Below are 22,027 nucleotides of genomic sequence, written 5' to 3' on the forward strand. Positions count from 1 at the left end.
TCTTTGGCACTAATGCGGTAATTTTCATTCCATGTAAACTAGAGATTTCTAGGAAAGATGGTAATACGCATACATCGTTTAAAAAAATACGTCTCCCCAATAAACACTGAAATGAGCGAAAGGAAGCAAAATTAACAAAGAAAACTCTGTCTACTCTAAAATTTTACAAGCCCCAGCCTGCATTAATTTGAATAAAGACATTGCAAGTCTTTATCCAGCTAAACCAAAACAAAACGAAACAGAAACCCAGGTGTGTGAGTGGTAAAACACATGTTCCAAGACACTGACAGTAAAGGAGTCAGAGAAGGCTCCTCCACCTCAACAGGAGGACGGGCAGGAAGAGGAAACGGTCGTCCTGGACGTCTGCCCCTCGATGGGCAGCCCCAGGGTCAGACCCGTCAGCCTCTCACTGCCAGGACTCTGGGGGGAATGGTGGTTTCCAGCACTGACGCCTGCCAGCAGCCGCAGCGAGAAGGCCAGTGGCGGCCCCCAGCCTTACTGGGCCACCCACACCCCTCTCAGCTGCCCTCAAGCTGCCAAGCTACGTTCCGTCCACTAAATCCCCACTTTGCTAAAGTCGGACAAACTTCGTGCCTGCTGGTGCCGCCAAGAACTCTAACGGACTCAACAAGCATGATTCCTTTTGCACTTAACAACACAACTCAGAGACATATAAAACAGAAACTACACAAACCACAAGATAAATGGATAAATCCTCAAGAACTGCACGGACTTTGAGACACCTGTCTCAGCAAGTCACAGACCCAAAAGATTTTTTTTAAAAAAACTAAAGGAAAAAAAGATTTTGAGCTTCGTGTCTACGTAAGTTTTTAATTTAAGCTAATTACAATCAAATAAAAGTTAAAAATCAGCTCCTCAGTCTCACACTTCAAATGTGTCTAGTGGTTTCCGTATTGGACACTGCAGATTACAGAACATTTCCTTTATCACAGAGTTGTACTGGACGGAGCTGATATCAAGAAGATGTGATATAAATATATTTATATTCCATGGAATATTATTCAGCATAAAAAAGAAGGAAATCCTGCCACTTGCCACACAAGGATGAACCTGGAGGACATTATGCTAAGTGAGATAATCCAGACACAGAAAAACAAGTACCATATGATCTCACTTGCATGTGGAATCCACAATAATCAAACTCACAGAAGCAGAGAGTAGAAATGGTGATTGCCAGGGACTTGGGGGAGGGGGAAATGGGGAGATATTGGTCAAAAGCTACAGACCTCCCGTTATAAGGCGAAGACGTTCTGGGGATCTAATATATGGCTGGTGACTCTAGTTAATACCGGGAATTCCCTGGCGGTCCAGTGGTTAAGACTCGGTGCGTTCACTGCCGTGGCCCACGTTCAGTCTCTAGTCAGGGAACTAAGATCCTGCAAGCCGCCCAACGCAGCCAAAAAAAAACAAAAAAAATACTGTATTGTATACCTGAAATTTGCTAAGTGTTCTCAACACATACACACACACATACACACACACGTAACCATGCGGGGTGATGGGTGTGTGAATTAGCTTGATTGTGGTGATGGTTTCACAGCGTGTGCACATCTCAATCATCACATCGTGTACCTTAAATGTATACAATTTTTATTTGTCAATTGTGCCCCAATAGAGCTGGAAAAAGTAAATACTCACTTCCATACCTAATTTTGTAACATTTTCCTTAAAGAGGGCCTCCCAAGTCATATAAGCTTTGGGTCCCACAGAGCCTGCCTCCTCCTGCCTCATCAACAAAGCTTCAGGAAACACAGTCCCACTACGTCCTTCTTCATTCGAAAGGGCTCAGTGGTCTCCAGCACAGGCTTTGAGGATCGCAGATCTGGGTGGGAATTCCGGCTCTGCCACTTCTAACCATGTGCCTGTAGGCAGGTCCTCTGAGTCTTAACCCTTAGTCTGAAAACAGGGGTAAACGGGGGCTTGCCCCACAGGGTGACGTGACACAACATCTCAGTGCAGCCGGCTCACAGTGAGCACAGCACACGCAGCCCACTGTAAACACACACTGAGTGTCAGCTACGACTATTTTCTGGTGTTTCTGCAGTGAAGATTCATTCAGGAAATGCAGGTGAAAAAGGGCATTTTCAGACAAACAAAAGCTGAAGGAGTTTGCCGTAAGAAGACACCCCCTACAGTATGTACTTCAGGCATAAGGAAAATTGTCCCTGATGAAGTATAAGATGCAGGAAAGAATGAAGAGCAATGCAAGTGTAAATACGTGGGTCATTCTGTGAGCATTTACTGTACAGAACAATAATAATAATGTCTTTCACAGTCTACAGACAGAATGAAAATGCACATCAACAAAGGCTAATAAATTGGGAGGGAAGTAAATATAATTAAACTATTCTAAGGTGTTCCAAGAGGACGGTCAAGGTATTGATTAATCAGATCTTGGTAAGTTGGGTGTGCAAGTTTTAATCTAGGGTAACCCCCACCAAAAGAATAGAAATGGGGGGAATTCCCAGGAGATCCAATGGTTAGGACACAGTGCCTTCACTGCCGGGGCCCAGGTTCGATCCCTGGTTGGGGAACTAAGATCCTGCAAGCCACACAGCATGGCCAAAAAAAACCGAATACAAATGGGGTTTATAATTTCTGAATCAGTGGAGGAGAAGAAATGGAATGATAAAAAACACTCAGTCTAAAAGACAGCATTAAAGGAGAAAAGAAAGAACGAGTGAGACAAGGACGGTTCACAAATGGGATGTTAGATTTAAACCAAAATATATCAGTTATTGCATTAAATGTAAATAGACTAAATGTTCCAGTTAAAAGACAAAAATTATCAGAATGTTCTTTAAAATTGTACCTTTTGCTAGTTATGATATTAGTCAAAAGAATTCTAATGGAACTTATTCTAGAGTAAGAGGGTCAATTAAATGATAAATTTATAAATGATAAAATTTGTATTTTGTATTTGTATGAATACAAATATATGAAATATTTTATATGAAATTTGTATTTACTTAATATCTCAAAATGTGTACACTCAAAATGGACAGAACTAAAAGGAGAAATAGACAAATCGATAATCTTAGTGGGATAGCTTCACACAGCTCTCTGAGTAACAGACAGAAGAAGCCCACAAAAAGCAGTAAATATGTAGACGATTTGAATAACATGAGCTAATGGACATATATGAACTATAAAACCCACATCCTTTACAAGCGCACATAGACTATTTTCAAGTATTGATTGTTATATGCCAGGACTGGGCACTTTTCCATACTTTATCTCCTCTTATCATCATAAAGTTGTGAAACAGTCGTCTGGGCTGGAAATCTCCCATCTGCCCTCCCAACCCACTCACCCCTTCTCTATCTTACTCTGTGTCCTGCAAAGCCGACCTGTGTGGGCTGCATTCACAGGCTCCTTTCCCCTCTGGCCTCTGGTTGGGTCTAGCCAGAATTGCTGGGAGAAAGAAGGGTAGAATAAGGGTATTTGTTCTCCCCATCCCTCTGCAGGGCTGCCGGGAGGGTCCCTGGGGATGGCTAAGCTCCAGGCAGCTGCCCTCTCCAAGTTCCTGTTCCCATCCCTCCCCCTGCGGCCTTCCAGGCGGCAATGGCCCAGCTGCTCTTAGTCCTGGGGGCTGTGCCATCCCTCGTGGGTCTTCCTAAATGCTACCCACACCTTTCCAAACTTTCTTAAACTGCCCAGTTAGACTGTGCCATCTGTCTCCGGCAAGGACCCTGCCTGTGCCCCAGCATCCTGTCTGCAGTTAAGGAAACGTAAGCGCAGGGAGGCCAGTGACTCACACGAGGTCGTGGGACCTCCTCTCACAGGTGCAGAATTAAGGACAGGCTCCCCCCTTGCTGGCATCTTTAATAAATCGTTAGCACGACCCTGGTACACCCCTTCCACTTTAGACAACAGTATGCCCTGTCAGTGTGTCTGAATAACTCCTGAATGTGAGTGGTCACGTGGCCTTTCTTGGTTTCTTAAACATCAGGAACACTGTGTCTTCCACAGTACAGTATTCGTCTGTTTGTTAATTAATTTCTGCTGCATAATACCTTTTAGAGGAAGTTGTTTAATAGCAATGATGACCTCTGAATTTAATACTGCGTGATATTTGACATTTTGTCCTCCTCCTTTGCTGTTTTTCAGATCGCCACGAAGTTATCTCCAAAGAGATATTGGAGTTGGACCCCTGGGAGAACCAGTGGAATGTCATAGCCGTCAACGCCCTCATGCACGACAGCTATGATGTCTGCCTGGTGGCGAGGAAGAATCCCCGCGACCTCATCCCCCCGCCTTCAGAGTCAGTGGAGGAGGGTGGGGGGCACTGAGGTCTGTGCCTCTGTGGGACCCCCGAGGTGTCTGCCAAGGAGGCACTAGGGATGGAGAGCCCACGGCATGTGTGGGACGTGTGCATTGCATGTGTCGCGACGCTGTGCAGAGCGGCGTGCGCTGGGCGCTGCAGGGGGTGTGTGCAGAGTCCGCCCTCCGGTACCCAGGCTTTGCAGTGTCTTCCCCAAGCTTGGAGGGTAAGGATGGAACCGCCTGCTTCACCCACAGTTGAGCAGAATCAGAAAACAGCTGCTCCCAAAATATAATTTAGGGATGACATTTAAACAACACATAGAAATCCATCTATTTTACTTATTGTCTATGCTTCTGGAAGCCCAGTGGATTCAAAGAATGCATTTTGGTAGCTATTCTTCACCAATTTCCCAGGAGTTTCACATGCACAAGGCTCTTGTTTAAGCAGGAACGGTCGGTAAATTCCCTAGAGCTTTCCCAGGGGAAGACCATCCTAGACTGAGACACTTTCTTCAGTGCAGAGCTGTGTGACTGTCATGACCGCTCCCCGTGTCCCCAGGTTCCAGCTGCTAACCCAGGCAGGAGGGACAGATCCATGGAAGCTGGAGCCAGTTGGAAACCTGCTTCTGCCACCACAAAACAGGACCAGTCAGACCCAGGGTGGGCTATCCCGAGTAGGCTAGACCCTCAGAAGGCAGGGCCACACCTGTGTCTTTGCAGGTGTATCCCAAGTGCCCGTGGCAGTGCCTGGTACATGCGTGGGTCTTTGGGTGGTCAGCATGGGGATGCCGCTGCTCCAGCCATGTGACCACAGTGGAAGCTGCCAGTTTCCCTGGATGGGGTGCGGGGGGGGGGGGGGCCTCGTAGGAGGGCCATGACTTTTCTAGATGCACTGAGTTCGGGATCTAGGCTCTCGTCCCAGCTCTGCTTCTTAGCACGCTGCATGATCCTGGGCAGCCCAGCCTTTCTAAAGCCTTATTCTCCTCCCGTGCAGAATGGGAAGGAAGTGCTCCCTAGGGTTGGTGGAGAATTGAGTGAGAAAGCGCTGAGCACAGTGTCCGTGAGACGCGAAACAGGAAGCGTTCTTTAGCTGCTGATACTTTCATTATCGTCGTAATCAGCATCTCCCGAAGCACAGTGCCCAGAACACCCGGGCTTGGCGTGGCATCCTGGGGTTTCAGGGAGAGATGTGCATGGGGTCTGAGATCGCTCTGAAGCCCCGGCCCCTCCAGGTCCAGGTGGGGTGCTGATAACCCAGGGTTTCTTTTCGGCCCTGGATGCTGCTCGTCTGACCCGTATTTGTAACTCTGCCCTCCTGCTGTTGGATAGCGTGAGAGATTCTGCCTCAAACTTTTCCCTGTCTTCCCTGTCTCCACCTTAATTGAAGGCTGTCCCAATGTGGCACGGGGGGACTCCTAAAACTGGGACTGTCTGCTAGTTCTGCTCCTTGTGAGACAGGACGGTTAGGCGCTGAGCAGGGGGCACGGGGGAAGTGGTCCGGATGCTGACAGGAGCTGCAGCTGCCAGTCACGCCGGCTCAGTCTGTGCTCGTCAAGGAGGCGTCACTGTTCTCACTGATTGACTTTATAATGAGCAAATGCTCTAAAATGAATATTAAATAAAATGTCACTGATGGAAGATCGCTTTCATTTTGGTTTTCGTACTGCAATCCAATGTAATTTTCATCTGAGGAGGGGACACTCAGCACTTCCTGGGCAGGAACCAGAGTCAGGGATGACCAGCCTCAAGGACATCGGGAGCGAGGCCCAGAGGCCAGGACGTGTGAGGTGGGCAAGGGCAGGAGGGGTGCGGTTCCCAGGGTGGCTGAAGCACCGGAAGAAGCCAAGACAAGGAGATGGGGCCACAAAGAAGACCCCCAAGGCCACCCCAAGAGCCCGGCCTTTGTGTGTCAGCCACACACCTCCCGGTGAGGAAGTCCTTTAAGACCGTCCCCCACAGTCCAGTGTACTCGAGCAGGATGACAGCAGACACAGCAGATGGGCAGGAGGCCTCGCGGGAGCCCGTGTCTCAGCTGAACCAGCCCCATAGCAGTGGGAGCCGTGCAGGGCCAGTGCAGCCGGATGGAGGGCATCAGCAGTCTGCCGCGAGTCAGAGCCGGAGATGCCGGCAGTTTGAGCACAAGAGCACAGTGGGTCAGCCAAACCCAAAGACCAGAAAATCTTTCAAAGGGTGGCGCCCCCTCCACCAGGGCTCCTTAGAGAGAGCCCCGACCGGATGGCCTACGCTGTCCACCCCAGGCCCGGCTGGAGCACCAAGAGAGAAAAGCTGCGGGGTGCACAGTCAAGGCACCCCACTTCTCCACCAACACCAGCACACCCCGCCGGGGGGCCCCGGCTCTTCTTGTTCCCAGCTCACTGGCCATCGCAATCCCGTTCCCGTCTCCGGCGGTCAGCTTAGCACAACACGTGGACCATTCAGGGAAGGAGACATAAGGGAGCTCTACGGAGGGGCTTCGGGGAGAGGCCTTCTTGCTCTTTGACAGACGTGGGCTCTTCTGCTGAGACTTTTCTAGGCTGCGGGCCCCCTGGAACTGCAGAGACTGCGCTGCCACGAGGAGCGGGCTGCAGCTGGTCCACAGAGCCAGGCGGGACGGGGGATGGGAAGGCCCCGGTCCTGGGCAACACAGCAGAGCCACAGAATGAACCAGCCACAGGACTTCCCGCTAGATGCTCACTGTTAGGATAAATGTTCCTTATTGTTCAGGCTGCCTGGAGTTACTTGCAGCCTGCGATTTCCGAACGATACTCCAGCCTTCCTCTGCCAAAGTCGCTTTTTCCTGGGAGGACACATGTCACCTCTGCCAAAGGGGAGGGCTCAGCCCTGGTCCCTGGGACGTCTGGTGATGAGGTGCTTTGGTTCTTGCGGTGAGGAGAGGTGTGCACGCCTGGTGAGTGCCCGTGGTTCACGATCCCGAGCCACTTCTTAGCTATCTCTAGGATACTTCTTTTCTCTCTGACCTTTACACGTTGTTGATTACTGCATATCCCACCCACCACGTGTTTTTGTAAATAAATTTTATTGGAACACAGTTATGCTTACTGTGTACATATTGTCTGTGACTGGTTTCACACTGCAACAGCAGGGCCCTGGAAGTGCAGTAGAGACCTCTGGCCCTTTCAGAAAAAGTTTACCAACTTCTGGTGTATTCCATCAAACTTTCTTGAGGAAAAATACTGAGCTAAGGGAATATGTAAATTATAAAGGAATACACATGCATATTCCTCTAGTTTTACACATATAACACTTTACATATATATAAATATATATAACATGGTTCTATTCCATTCTTCTTTCATTCAACAGCATGTCTTACAGAGACTATTTCATACGCTCTCCCTTTTTAACAGCTACATAGGATTCCATCATTGATGCAGCATAATTTCTTTAACAAACCACCAAGCGGTGGATGTTTCCGTTGTTTCCTCCAGCTGTTCTTTTTTTTTTTAATTTTCTTGGCTGCACCCTGTGGCATGTGGGATCTTAGTTCCCCGACCAGAGATTGAACCCACGCCTCTTGCATTGGAAGCTCGGAGTCTTAACCACTGGAGCACCAGGCAAGTCCCCTTCCAGCAGTTCTTTGAAGGGGACTCCATTCTTTGCTTTAGGCTCTGGCACCAGAGTCCAGGCTGGGGGCTGTTTAGGGGGTGGGGTCTGCATCGCACTTAGGTTCTCTACGGAAGCTCAGGAGCGTTAGGGGTGGATGCAGGAGCCTACCTGGCCGTGCTGTACGTGGCCTCAGGCCACTTAGAGACAGGACAGGTAGCAGCCACGTCGTCGGGGAACAGACCAGTCTCCTGCAGGCGGGTCTGAGCTGGGCAGGGAGCACCGAGAGGACATCCCTGGCAGGCTGTGCCCATCCTGCAGCGTCAGAGGCTCAGCGGTGGACGGTCTCCACCGGCCGTGGAGCCCAGGACAAATACACGGGTTGGAAAGAGCGAACAAGCTCCAGTTCCAGGCCAAACATGAGGCTTTTCACACCAAGGCCGCCAGTTTCAGGTCGGAGGCAACCCCACTGAACGCTTGTTTCTCAGCCTTCCCAGTGCTGTGGGTCTGTAGAGTGACATTCCGAAAGGGAAGTGCGCCAGTGCAGGACCTGCAGCCTCTGAGAGCATGGACCAGGGAGGGACGGGGGCAGCCCCCAGCCTGGATCTGACGGCCCCCAGCTCTGAAGAAACCACTCTCTCCCCTTCTCCACCTCTGCTGAGCACACACCAGACACTGCCAGGTTGTCGAGAATAAAGCAAGAAGCCACCGCGCCGTGGAGGGATTGCTCAGAGGGAAGGTGGTCAGCACGTTCTGAGCGCTTTTCCGGAGCCCGGCCCTGCTCCCCACGCGGTCACGTCCTGGAGGAGAGAAGAGACTGCAGGGACAGCGAAGTGACCTCCTGTGAGGGGCTGGAGTCCAAACCCAGCTCTCCAGGCAAGCACGCAGCACAGCCCGTCGCCGCCAGGTGTCGTGCTGTCTCACACCTGCGTGGTTCAGACGTCCGCGGAGGGTCTCAGGGAGCCAAGGTCAGGGCGTTGGCAGGATGCGCTCCCCTTGGAGGCTCTGGGAAGAACCCACGTCCCTGACTTTTTCAGTCTCTAGAGGCCACTGGTGTTTCTTGGCTTGTGGCTGTTCCTCCATCTTCAAAGCTGACAATCCATCTTCACGTCTCCTCCTCCAACACCCCCCTTCTGATCCCCTCCCACGGGTGAGGACCTGAGATTGTGCTGGGCCCACACAGATATCCAGGACCACCTTCCCATCTTAAGGGCATCTGATTGGCAATTAATTCCCCTTTGCCATGAAAGGTTCCGTGGGTCAGCATGCACACGTTTGGGAAAAACCATTGCTCTCCCTACACACCATCTAACGTGTAGAACTGCCCATAAAGCACATCTGTTCACAGCCTGTGTGGGATTTCACGTGGACACCAAGGGCCAGGGCCACTGGGGCACAACAGCAGGTGTAAACGCAGGCGCTGTCGGAGGCCCCATGACATCCCCGTGGGGGACAGTGAGAGGGAAAGGCTCCCCTCACCTGCGGGATGACCTGCGGGATGACCTCCATTCTGCTCTAACAAGGGCCACAGATTCAAAGAAGTAAGGTGACCACTACACATGAGCCATCACGTAAGTGACTCACTTCTCTGAGCAAAGTGACACTAACTGCTGGGGCAGCCTGGCGCGGGGGGGTTGGGGGGAGTGGTCCTGGGGGGCTCCTCCCACGGGGCAGGTGATTGGCGGGCTTGGGCGTGCTGGACAGATGAACAGGACGGGCATTCCAGACCCAGGAGCAGCCTGTGCTGAGGCCCCGCATGGGGAAGGGCATGGTGGGCAGTGTGAGGGCAGGCGGCCGCACTGGCCAGGCTGAGCGGGCCGGGTCACCCATAACCACACCTCCCGGGTCACCATCCTGGGGTCCGGCCACCCCTCCTGGGGTGCCTGCCCACACACACACCCCCCTACGCCTTGCCGGGCTGGCATCTCCCGGAGCCTCAAGCAGCTGAGACACACAGTCAGTGAAGCAGCTCCTCCCCCTGGTGGCTGGACGGGACAGTGTTCCTGCAACAAGGCTGCAGCCGGGAGCCCTGACACCAGGGCACGCTCCCTCCCTGGGGGCCAGGGAGCCACCTGCAGGTGCAGAGCTGCTCGGACACCACCTGGATGGCTGGGCTCAGGAGAAGCTAGAACCTGGGACAGAGTCCCTTAGGGTTGTCTACAACAGGGAACAGAAAGAAGGTCTATGCCTACGAACGGGTGAGGAAAAAAGCTGGGAAAATGGGCAAAGAGATGAGCACATTTCACAGAAAGGGCGCCTGGAGTGGCCAATAAACCATGAAAAGGTGCTCGACCTCTAGGATCAGGGAAGAGCAAGTCCACCTGGAAGAGGGACCACTTCACGCCCTCGTGGGCAGGAGCAGAGGCAGTCCTGGGGGCGCTGTGCTGGCCCCGCGGTGGATGCGCTGGAGAGGCCCGAGAAGCCCCTACGGAGAACAGGGTGGCATCACCGGCTCAGGCCCCACCCACCCTCCTGGAGGCCGAGCCGGGCCCCCCGCCACCAGCTCTCACCGACACTCACAGCAGTGTTCCTGCGATGGGGGTAAGGAAACAAACCAGTGCCCTGGACAGGAGAAAGGACGAGAGTCCAGGTACAGCTGTGCTCAGAACCCCCTGCGGAAGTGAAGCAGACCAAACCAGAACACACTTCTGTGCGGACGAACCTCAGAGACAGAGCACCAAGCGAAGACAAGCAGTGAATCATCGATTCTGCACTAAGCCACGCCGTAAGGCTTAAAACACACGAAAGGACGCCCTGTTTGACTTGGAGACCCAGCCTTGTGTCGCAGAAGAGTACAAGCTGGGTGGAAGGACTCCCGGCTGGCGGCCGGGAGGGAGGGAAATGGGGTGCAGGAGGCCTTGGGGGCCGCTCACCTGAGCCCCACCACAGGGGCCCCTCCCAAGGCCAGCCAGCGATGTCAGGTGCACCCTGACACAGAAGCTCCCGACGTTTCCTTTTCGGTTCCCTAACCATCCTCCCTTCTGTGTCAAGGACAGGTGCCCGTGGGGCGAGGACGTCTTCACAGCTCTCCAGCATGAGCTAATCTCCCCTTACACCTGGAAGACCGGCCTTTCTCGGACAATCGGGCAGATGGGGCTAGAACCTGAGGAAGCACTCGTGGGCTGGGTGGTTCCCAAACTTCAGAGTTTAGAGCAGAAGTGGGCAAACTTTCTCTGTAAAGGACCAGATAGTAAACATTTTAGGCTTCGTGGGCCAGATGGTCTCTACTGCATAGTCTTTGTTGGTTTGTGTTTTGGGGCTTTCCCCACATCCTTTAAAAATGCAATTCTCGCACTGAAGCCTGGAGGTTTACAGAGATCACTGGGGGGTGTGTAACTCAGAGGCCTAGGCCCCATCCCAGACAGTCTGTGTCAGGAAGTCCAGGGGGAGGCCTGGGACTACGCATTTTCCTGTGCACGCCGCCTCCTTCTCCACCCAACCCCTACCCTCCCCCTCACTCCACCCACCCCAGACTCTCCTGCAGGGAGAGGCTGTCCCCGTGGCCACTCCCTTCAGTCCCCTGGGACCCCAGGAAAGCCCACGATGCTGGAGTCGCCCCGGTATGGGCCTCCCGGGCCCTCCAGACCTGGAGCTCCTTGGGGGCAGGGACCAGGTCCTGTCACCTCGTGCCCCAGGCCTATCTGGCCTGGCCCATAACCGGCCCGCAGAGGGAAGGAACCTGTGGCCATGGCTCCGTTAAGCAAATCCCGCCGCCCCCAGGCCCGGCAGTCGGCCTCCCCTCACTCAGCTCGCCACCTCCCGCCTGTGGTTCCTTTTTCTCCTTCCAGCCCCACCCTGCCCGTTTTACTCCGTCTCATCAATCTGTTCTGCCTCGGCCGCAGTGTCGCACGAATTGTTCCTGGGGATGCCAGCCGGGGGCACCTCTGAGCAGCAATGGGAGGAGGGCTTTGGGGCCCAGAGACGGAAGTCATGGCTGGGCTGGTGCGGCCCGAAAACTGCATCCTCAGCTTGCAGAAACACCTTCCGACAAGGCCAGGTCGATGGGTATCAAAAGAATTCCCTGGCGGAATTTCCAGCGAAGGAAAACATGCCTTGGCTAAGCAGCCGAGCAGATCATCGAATGAATACAGAAACAGGCAAGCACGGTTTGTAACAGTTTTATTGAGATAAAACTCACCTATCATAAAGGTCACCCACTTAAAATGTACAACTGGGTGATTTAGTGTATTCAGAGCTGTGCAACCATCACCACAACCAATTTTAGAACATTTTTATCTCCCCAAAAAGAAATCCCAAGGATAGAAGGAAATAATGGGTAAAAGACACTTGGGATTGGGGTGTTAGGATGAAGAGACTTCATCGATCACAGATCTCGGCTCCTCCTCGTTATTCTCTGATACAAACAGGTACTGTCTGAAATCGGCCTATTTGTGCTCGTTAGAAAAAAAGAAACCCCACACCCTTTAGCAGTCACCCCCTCATTTCCTGCACCACCCCCAGCCCTGGCAGCCACTCATCTGACTTGTGTCTCGGCAGACTGCCTCTTCTGGACACTTTGCACAACCTGTGGTCTCCTGGGACTGTCTTCTTTCACTTAGTGCGATGTTTTCGGGGCTCACCTATGTTGTAGCAGGTCTCAGTGCTTCACTTCTTTTTGCTATCCATTGAATGGATGGACCACCTTTTATTTATCTATTTTTATTTTTATTTATTTATCTCTTCCTTATTTGATGGGTTGTTGCCACTTTTTGACTCTTGTGAACAGCGCAGCTGTGAACATTTATGTACAAGTGTCTGTTTGAACATCCCTTTTCCATTCCTTTGGGCACATATTTAAGAGTGGAATTGCTGGGTCGTAGGGCACCTCACAGGAAGAACATTTAATAGTTAAGCAATAAGTCATTCATGTAAACTTGGCATTAAGCATTTAATCATTAGTCATTCAATCATTTGAGGAACAGCCAGACTGTTTTCCAAAGCGGCACCATTTTAAATTCCCACCAGCAGCGTGTGAGGGTTTTGATTTCTCCACATCCTTGACAACATTTACTGTCTGTCTTGTTAAATACAGTTACCCTATCTGTGGGAAGTGGCATCTCACTGTGGTTTTAACTTGCTCATTTCCCTGATGATGAGCATCTTTTCATGCAATTATTGGCCATTTATATACCTTCTTTGGAGAAATATCTATTCAAATACTTCATCCACTTTAAAATTGGATTATTTGTCTTTTCATTACTGAGTTGTGTGTTCTTTATATATTCTAGATACAAGTCCCTTATCATTTTTCTTTCTGTTCAATTTTTTAATCTGGTTACTTGTGCACTTTCGGTGTCATAGCTAAGAAACCATTGTCTAATCCAAGGTCAAGAAGATATACACCTAGGTTTCCTTCTAAGAGTTTAAAATTTTAGCTCTTACATTTAAGTTTTTTACCCATATTGAGTTAAATTTTGTATATGCTGTGAAGTAGGGGTCCAAATACATTCTTCTGTGGGCAGACATCCAGTGGTCCCAGTACCACTGGTTGGAAAGACTCTTCTTTCCCCCATTGAATTATCTTGGCATCTTTGTTGAAAATCATTTGACCACAAATGTATGAGTTTACTTCTGGGTTCTCAGTTCTGCTCCATTGATGTGTCTGTCCTTATGCCAGTAACACACTGTCTTAGTTACCGTAGCTGTACAGTAAGTTTTGAGATTTGGAAGTGTGAGTCTTCCAATGTTATTCTTCTTTTTCTAGGTTGTTTTGATTATTCTGGGTCCCAGATTTCCATATAAATCTTAGGATCAGCTTTGTCAATTTCGGCAAATAAATCAGCTATGATTTTGAAAGGGATTGCATTGAATCTATAGATCAATTTGGCCAATATTGCCATTTTGACAATCTTAAGTCTTCTAATCCATGAACACAGATGTCTTTCCATTTATTTAGATATTATTTCAGTGAAGTTTTGTAGTTTTCAGTGCATCTTGCACTTCTTTTATTAAATTTATTCCTAAGTATTTCTGTGCTATTTTAAATGTAATTTGTTAATTTAATTTACAGGTTGTTTCTCGCTAATTTATAGAAACACAATTGATTTGGATAGGGTTGCCATATTTAGCAAATGAAAAACAAGATGCTCAACTAAATTTGAATTTCAGATAAACAACAAATAATTTTCTTAATATGTCTCAAATGTTGCACAGGACACACTTATTCTAAAACATTAATCATTGCTTATCTGAAATTCAAACTTAACTGGGCATCCTGTATTTTATCTGTAGGCAACCCTGCATCTGGCAAAATGAACCAGGAGGCCCTAGACAGGGCACTGAGGCCCAGATGAAGATGGGAAAGTCATGAGACTCCGAGAGTGAAAAATGAAACCTCCAGCCCCTTCCCCCGAGTCAGCTGCCAGACCCCTGGCTGCCAGGCCTGCACCCGACCCACACCAGAGAAGAAAAGGAATCTTCCATCAGAATGCCTTCAGACTTCTCAACAGCACTGGTGACAAGTTTGAAATTTTGAGGAAAAATGATATCCAACCCAGATTTCTGTACAGCAACCAGACTCCACACCAGGGTGAAAGCAGAAGAAAGACATTTTGGTCACACAGGGCCCCACGGGCACTGCCTTAGGATGCACTGGAGGAAGTGAAGTACCCACCCAAACCAGGGAGGCCACCAGGAAAGAGGAAGGCAGTGTCTGAGAAAGGAGATTCCACCCCAAGGAGACACGAAGGGGCGTCCCTGGCGAGAAGAAGTCCCAGGACGGCAGGTGGGGGGCAGGCCTGGAGGGCGCCCGTCCACACGGGAACCAAGGGAGCAAGAGGGAAGGAAACAAGCAGAAACACTTAGAGATGACCCAGTTTTGTTCACTATGTCGAGAGGTACGATAGAATTTGTCAAAGAATGGGGGGATAACTTAGCACTTACAAGGCGCTTACAAAATCAAACAAATGAAAATATGAACTGTTAGCTGTAAGAGGAAAAAAAAGTCTTAGGAGGGAAGTGGCATCATAATACACTATTCTGCTTGACTGAGTAATACGTACACAGTCATGAGATTAGCACTGAACTGATAAACCAAAATCAGTTTTTCTTAATATTTTTATTTTTTATTTTATTTCATTTTTGGCCACGCCATGTGCCTTGTGGGATCTCAGTTCCCTGACCAGGGATCGAACGCGTGCCCCCTGCAGCGGCAGCGCAGAGTCCTAACCACTGGACAGCCAGGGAAGTCCCCAGCCAACATTGTTTTACAGCTACGTTGGGATTGTGGTGGGGTGGTGGGGGGATGCGTGGGGAGGTGTAAGAAAGCGAACCTGACCTTCAATGATAAGAAGTCAGTAGAAAACGCCTAAAGTTAAAAATCAGGAATTATAAGCACGTTACATGGAGGTAAACACCAGAAGAAAAAATTAAATGAGTTGATAATGGTTGCCTTTGAGGGGTGGGGGTCCAGAGTGGAGTTAGAGCATGGAATTGCTTTTCGTTTTAAGGCACGTGGTCCTTTCAAACCTGTACATGTATTACTTGCATCAAAATAAAGTAAATTAAAGAATAAAGTCACAGGACTTCCCTGGCGGTCCAGTGGTTAAGACTACACCTTCCAATGCAGAGGGTGCGGGTTCGATCCCTGGTCGGGGAGCTAGGATCCACATGCCTCGTGGCCAAAAAACCAAAACATAAGACAGAAGCAATATTGTAACAAATTCAATAAAGACTTTAAAAACGGTCCCCATCAAAAAATAAAGTCACTACCTTACACATAATCAAAAACTAACTCAAGATGGATCATAGACCTAAATGTAACTGCTGAAACTACACAAGCTCTAGAACCAAACATAAGAGAAAATCTTTGGGACCTTGCATTAGACGGAGATTTCTTAGATGTGACATCAAAAGCACAATCCATAAAAGAAAAACTTGACAAACTGGATTTCGTCAAAATGAAGAATTTATGCTCTTCGAAAGACACTGTTTAGAGAATAAAAAGACGAGCCAAAGCCGAGGAGAAAATAGCTATATTATTATATGTCTGATAAAAGATCTTTAGCCAGAACTTGTAAAGAACTCTCAAAACTCAACAATAAGAAAATCCAAACAGCTCATTTTTTTAAATGGGAAGAATATTTGAAAAGATACTTCACCAAAAAAGAAAAATCTATGGATCACAAATATGCACATGAAAAGAAGCTCAGTATCACTAGTCATTAGGAAAAGATAAATTTAAAACCACAATAAGATACCACATCAGAATGACTAGAATTTTTTTTGCGGGGGGCGGGGGTGGTTTGGCCATGCTGCGTGGCCTGGGGGATCCTAGTTCCCCCAACAGGGATCAAACCCAGGACTACGGCAGTGAAAGCGCCGAGTCCTAACCACTGGACCACCGGGGAATTCCTGAGAATGACTAAAAGTTTTGTAAAAACCTGACACAACCAACTGCTGATGAGGATGCAGAACAACTGGAATTCTCACACATCGTTGGTGGGACGGCAGAAGGGTACCACCACCCTGGAAAACGGTTTCGCGGTGAAGCATACGACTCGGCAATCCTGCTCCCAGATATTTACTCAAGAGAAATGAAAACTTAGCTTCCCACACAAACCTGCACACAGTGTTTAAAGTGGTTTTTCTCATAATTACCCAAAGCCCGAAGCGCCCTAAATGTCCTTCACCTGGAGAACAGATCACTACTCTGCCACAAAGAGGAACGAACCACGGGGACTCCAACAACGTGGGTGACTCTCCAAGGCATCCTGAGCAGCAGGAGCCCGTGACGAAGCCGACACGCTACGTGGGTCAGTTTCTAGGACATCAAGGGGAAGGGGAAACTGCGGGGAACAGAAAACACGTCTGTGGTGGACGGGAGCCGAGAGTGGGGGACAGGCCAACCACAAAGGCGCGTGGGAAGCTGAGATGACGGAACCCTTCTGTGTCTTGACTGTGGTGGCAGCCCCAGGGCTGTATGCATTTGTCAACATTTGCATAACTGTACAGGAAAAAAGGTAAATTTTAGTGTATGTAAATTATGCTCTCATATTTTAAAAAGGGGGCAAAAAGCTAGTGCAGAGAGTAGAAGTGTGAACTGGCCAAGGAAACATAGGCAGACATCCTGGGGGCTGTCTGAGGTTAGGTGGATTTGTGGTGGGTCCAGTCTGGCTAGTATCACTCTGCTCCACAAGCCAGCGAGGAGAAGGGAGATGGCCAGATTCATCCATAGCTGAGATTGTGCCAGACGCATGCTTCAAAAGACAGGCGCAAGAGCATTAGTGCTATTTATACGTGTATAGAAACGATCACCACAGTAAGGCTAGCTAATATCTGTCACCATATATCACTGCAAACTTCGAGTGTGTGTGCGATGAGAACTTTTAAGATCTATTCTTTTAGATCTTAGGCCATCAGTTCTTATTTATTGAGATGCCGGGTCAGGGAGGGAAGGGGGAAGAAAGGAGAGCACTGATGGGAAAGTAAAGGCCTGGATGTCTCCCCGGGATGCCGATCAGCCATCTCAGAAGTAGTTCCAAGCTCCCGTGGGCTTTCAGGACCTCCAAGGACCCTGCCAATTCTAAATCCTGGGGTGCTGAGAGATAGTTATAACAAGGCAAATGTGCTCCATTGCTGCCAAGGTACAACACACAGTGGAAGCAGATGGCATGAAGAAATCGGGCCCAACCTGGGGGCGCGGGGGAGGCTGCGTTAGGTGGAAACACCTGTGCTGTGATGCGTGGGTTTTGTCCGAGCAGAGGGGAGCCTGCAGGTTGGGGAAGAGGAGGAGGAGGACGCATCCCAGCAGACAGAGTAGGTGTGAGGAAGAGCACTGGGCAGGGCAGGGCGGGGTGAGGGCTGAGGCTGGGGAGACAGGCGAGGACCTTCTGCAGAGAGCTACTGTCTGAGTGCCAACAGGGCTCGGTTCCACGTGTGGGCAGTGGTACCCCACAGAGCTGCTGGTGACGCTCAGTACCTGTTGTTCTCTTCTTCCATAATGATGGAGCACTGTGTTTATGGATGTCAGCTGAATGCACAGCCGTGTGAAACAATGATCAGACATCTAGACTCAGCAATTCTGCTCCCAGATACAGACCCAAGGTAAATGAAAAGACCTGTACACAAATATTCAAAGCAGCTCTATTAAAAATAGCCCCAAACTGGAAACAACCCAAATGTTCATCAACAAGAACAGGGGTAAATAGATTGTGGTGGAAAACCACAGAGCATTTAAAAAAAAAAAAAACAAATTACTGCACACACAACAAGGATGACTCTCACAGACATAAGGTTGAGTGCCAGACACAGAAGATCCCATGCTGAATGCCTCAGTGTACTCAAAGTTCCAAAATAGGCAAAGGTCATGGATAGCAACAGAGGTCAGGATAGTGCTTACCTGGGGGAGATCTCGAAACTGGGAGCCACACAGGGAGCCTACAGAGGCACTCAGGGTCTCTGTCTTGGTCCTCGGTATGGTGACCCAGGTATAGACACATGCGCACACTTCTCATGCTGTGTGTTTTAGTCAGAGTAAGCTATACATGCCCCAGCCTCCCTTGCAGCTACGTGTGACAATGGACTAAATTCTGGCCTAGGAGATATACGTGGGAGTTGTGTGTGCAATTTCTAAAGAAGGTCTTTAAAGGAAGGAAGTGTGACTTTCCCTTCCTCCCTCCTGCTGGCTGGAATGCAGATGTATGGCTGGCGCTTGAGCAGCTATGTTGGACTATGAGGTGTCACACGTGGCAGAGCAATAACATAGAAGGAGCCTGGGCCTCTGAGACCACGGAGACTGGCAGAAGCCCTGGGATAGCTACTTCCAGACTCCTTGAAAGTTAGAGAAATGAAGTGTCTGAGCTGCTGTTATTTGGGATTTTCCATAACAAGCAGCCAAACGTAATCGTAAGTGATACAGACACCATGGAAGGCAAGTGAGCAATGGACAGGAGCACTTTAGAAGCCTGTGGAGGGTGGACTGGACAGGGCCACCCAGGAGGGAGGAAGGACAGTTACTGGGTGATGCAGTTGTCCTGGCAGTGGACGCTGTGCCCAAACAAGGGCGGTGATGGCGGGGGATGGGCCAGAAGACATGGAGGAGGTCAGTGCTGGATGTGGACGTGATGACCACAACAGAGCAGTGAGATGGGTTCAAATTTCTGAGCCTGGGAATTAGGAAAGTGATGATTCTGTTAAACACAGTAGGAAACAAGGCAAGGAGAATGTTTGTGAAGCAAGGGGACAAACTTGATTTTCCCTCCTTGCTCATATACTAATTTTCTGAGTCCTTTTAGACACACACTAATTTCCAGTGGGCTCTCACTAATAAAGAATTGCTTTTAACAAAACTCAGGGGAGTGATTTGTGGGCACAAAGGGGACCGTCAATTACCGACTGACGGACCCCCCCTCTGGGAAGCACCCGGCATGCTAAGCGCTTTACACACTTTTGCTCACTGAGTTCTCAGCCCTGCGACACAGTTCAGGAGATCACGACTGGGGTTAAGCCACCTGCCCACCGTGCCAGGGCTCTTCAGACACCTGGGTTTGAAGCCGGGCCTTCCGACTCCAAAGCCTGAACTCGGAATCTCGACAACAGTGCTCTTCAAAGAAGTCTGGGCTGAGCACGAAGATGCAGGCCTGCCTCACACATGGAAGGCGTCCCCCCTGCCGGACCACCCCGGATCTGCCACACGGGAGCTAAGCGCACTCAGCAGACCCTTTCTCACTCCAGAGCACCTGTCTGTCAAGCCCCTTGTGTCACAGCAAAGTCCCTCTTGCACATCAGAACACAGACACACCGCCTCTTGTCTATGGCCACTTCCCGCAGCAGCCCTGACCTCCTCGGAGGAGGAAGCCGAGCTTGGAAAGGAAACGGGAAAGACACAGCAGCTACCACGGCCCCAGGCCTGACCCCCGGGCCCGTTCCCGTCCGGCCCCGACCCTGGTCACTCAGGACGGCGGAGGGACACTGGACCCTGGGCGCCGGGCGTCCCTCTAACCCTGCGACTCTCAGCAGTGCTGCCGTCATTCACTCAGCAAGCACTGCCGAGCAGCCCCCGGCGCCCTTTGCTAGAAGCCCGAGCATGAAGGCAGGCGGCTGACCTGCTTTCTCAGAGCTAACGAGGCAGAGCAGGGGCAGCGCACAGACAGGAGGCTCAGCCCGGCGCCTCGGGGCTCCCCTCCCCTGGGGCCGGAGGCCTGCGGAGCCCAGCCCTTCCCTTGAAGGGAGCCGGCCAAGCGTCCCTGCAGGAGGTGCTGGGAGCAGAGAGGAAACGTGGCACCCACTGGTCTGGGGAGGCTGTGAGGCCTGAAAGGTGCTCAGAGCAGCCCCCGTGCACCTGGCGGTCAGCAGCGTGCCAGGTGGCTCTGGGGTGCCCCAGGCCGCAGTCCGCAACTGTCGCCCAGTTCCCGGGAAATGAGAGAATCTGGGTAATAAAATAAAGTCTAACCTTTTTTTTTTCCTTTGTGCTTAGTCTAGTTTCACTCGCTCACAGGAGGCCACGTGCAGAAGCGTCGCACCGGGCACCTCAGGGCAGAGCTCCTCGTGGGAAATGGCCGCCTGCAGAGACGCCTCGGGAGCACGGATCCCGCGATGTGCGCCAACCCCGCGAGAACTACAGGAACCTATAAAGCAGCGCCGCACCGGCCTTTCCGGGAGGGCGTGTCCCGGGCGTGAGCCGGCCCCCTCCATCCTATCCTTTATCAAAGGATAAAGTTTTCCCTTTGCTTCCGAACTGAACTCACTCTCATTCTGCCGGCTCCCATGACTCGGGGCAGGAGGACCCTTGCCGGGGACCAACTCGAAAGGGTCGGTTAACACTGACAGCCAACGGGCTTCTGGGCTGGCATCAGTTGGCAGCGACACCATCCTGCAGAAAACCACAGGCCCCAGGCACAAGGAGGCGGCTGCGGGGAAGGGTGGGAACATTCTAGAAGGTCCAGGAGCTGTTCCTGCAGGCCAAGTCAGCCTGGATCCAAAGATGCCTGCACACAGCCCTCTTTCAACCCAGCTGAGAACATGGGCCTTTCAGGTTTAAAATATCATTTGCCAAATACTGTGAGTCAAAATAGATACAGTCCATCTTCAGAAACACGGCAATACACACCAAGAACTTTAAAAAAATGTTTATTGCTTTTGACCCACCCAGAAATTCCCACTTTTGGAATTCTATCCCAAGTAAATAATAGGATATGTAGGCAACATTTTGGTCATGAAGATATTCATCCCAGTGTGATTTATAATAGGAAAAAAACAGTGAACAATCTAAACCCCTAACTTCAGGGAAATCGTTACGGAACACCATGGTGCCTCCCTGGATGTACCTCCCATGAATATAATATTAGAATGAGGTTTATGGAAAAAGTGTGAGACAGTAGGAAAACAATACATAATATAATAATACTTAGAATACTTATTTAAATATTAAAATATTTGAAAATCAAAAATGATTTGATACAAAAGCAATATACAAAACGACACACGGTCACAGTTATATTAAAAGTAGGTAAGGAGGGCTTCCCTGGTGGCGCAGTGGTTGAGAATCTGCCTGCCAATGCAGGGGACACGGGTTCGAGCCCTGGTCTGGGAAGATCCCACGTGCCACGGGGCAACTAGGCCCGTGAGCCACAACTACTGAGCCTGCGCGTCTGGAGCTTGTGCTCCGCAACAAGAGAGGCCGTGACAGTGAGAGGCCCGCGCACCGCGATGAAGAGTGGCCCTCGCTCGCCGGAACTAGAGAAAGCCCTCGCACAGAAACGAAGACCCAACACAACCAAAATAAATAAATAAATAAATAGCGCAAAAAAAAAAAAAGAACAAAAAAAAAAAAAAAAGTAGGTAAGGAACAAAGACAAAGGAAACCGACCAACACTCTCTCCAGATGGGAGATTACGGAGCTTTTCCACCACTTGTCTGTACATTTATGTATCTTCTAATGTTCTGTAATGCCCTGAGTTATTTCCTAATCAGAAGGAGGGACTCGCCCCAATCTTCCTACCAGCAACAAAACATCGCTGCACCCTCTCCTTCTGCCTCCTTGCTGGTGAGACCTAAAGCCTGGCTACACCTGACATCCTCCGGCCTCGCTCTGTGCCCAGCGGCCACTGTGGCTGAGAAGACACTTCAAGACCACGAGCTGGCACAGGCTTTCGGGTGCACTCCCACTCTCTTAGGCGGGGCTGTCCTGAGGAGATGCAGGCTGGAAACCCCAACACAGATGCCAGGCCTCTTTGGA

General features: G+C 50.2%; 1 protein-coding gene across 1 annotated transcript in view; it reads left to right on the forward strand.

Moving 5' to 3' along the window:
* KBTBD12 (kelch repeat and BTB domain containing 12) overlaps positions 1-4,313 on the forward strand; it is a 44,053-nt gene extending 39,740 nt beyond the window's left edge. The window contains exon 5 of the mRNA XM_068558991.1: positions 4,132-4,313. Coding sequence (XP_068415092.1) covers positions 4,132-4,313 — 182 coding nt within the window. The remainder of the gene's footprint in view (positions 1-4,131) is intronic.
* The last annotated feature ends 17,714 nt before the right edge of the window (positions 4,314-22,027 follow it).

Source organism: Eschrichtius robustus, chromosome 12 (genome assembly GCF_028021215.1).
Source record: "Eschrichtius robustus isolate mEscRob2 chromosome 12, mEscRob2.pri, whole genome shotgun sequence".
In the NCBI taxonomy this organism is placed as follows: domain Eukaryota; kingdom Metazoa; phylum Chordata; class Mammalia; order Artiodactyla; family Eschrichtiidae; genus Eschrichtius; species Eschrichtius robustus.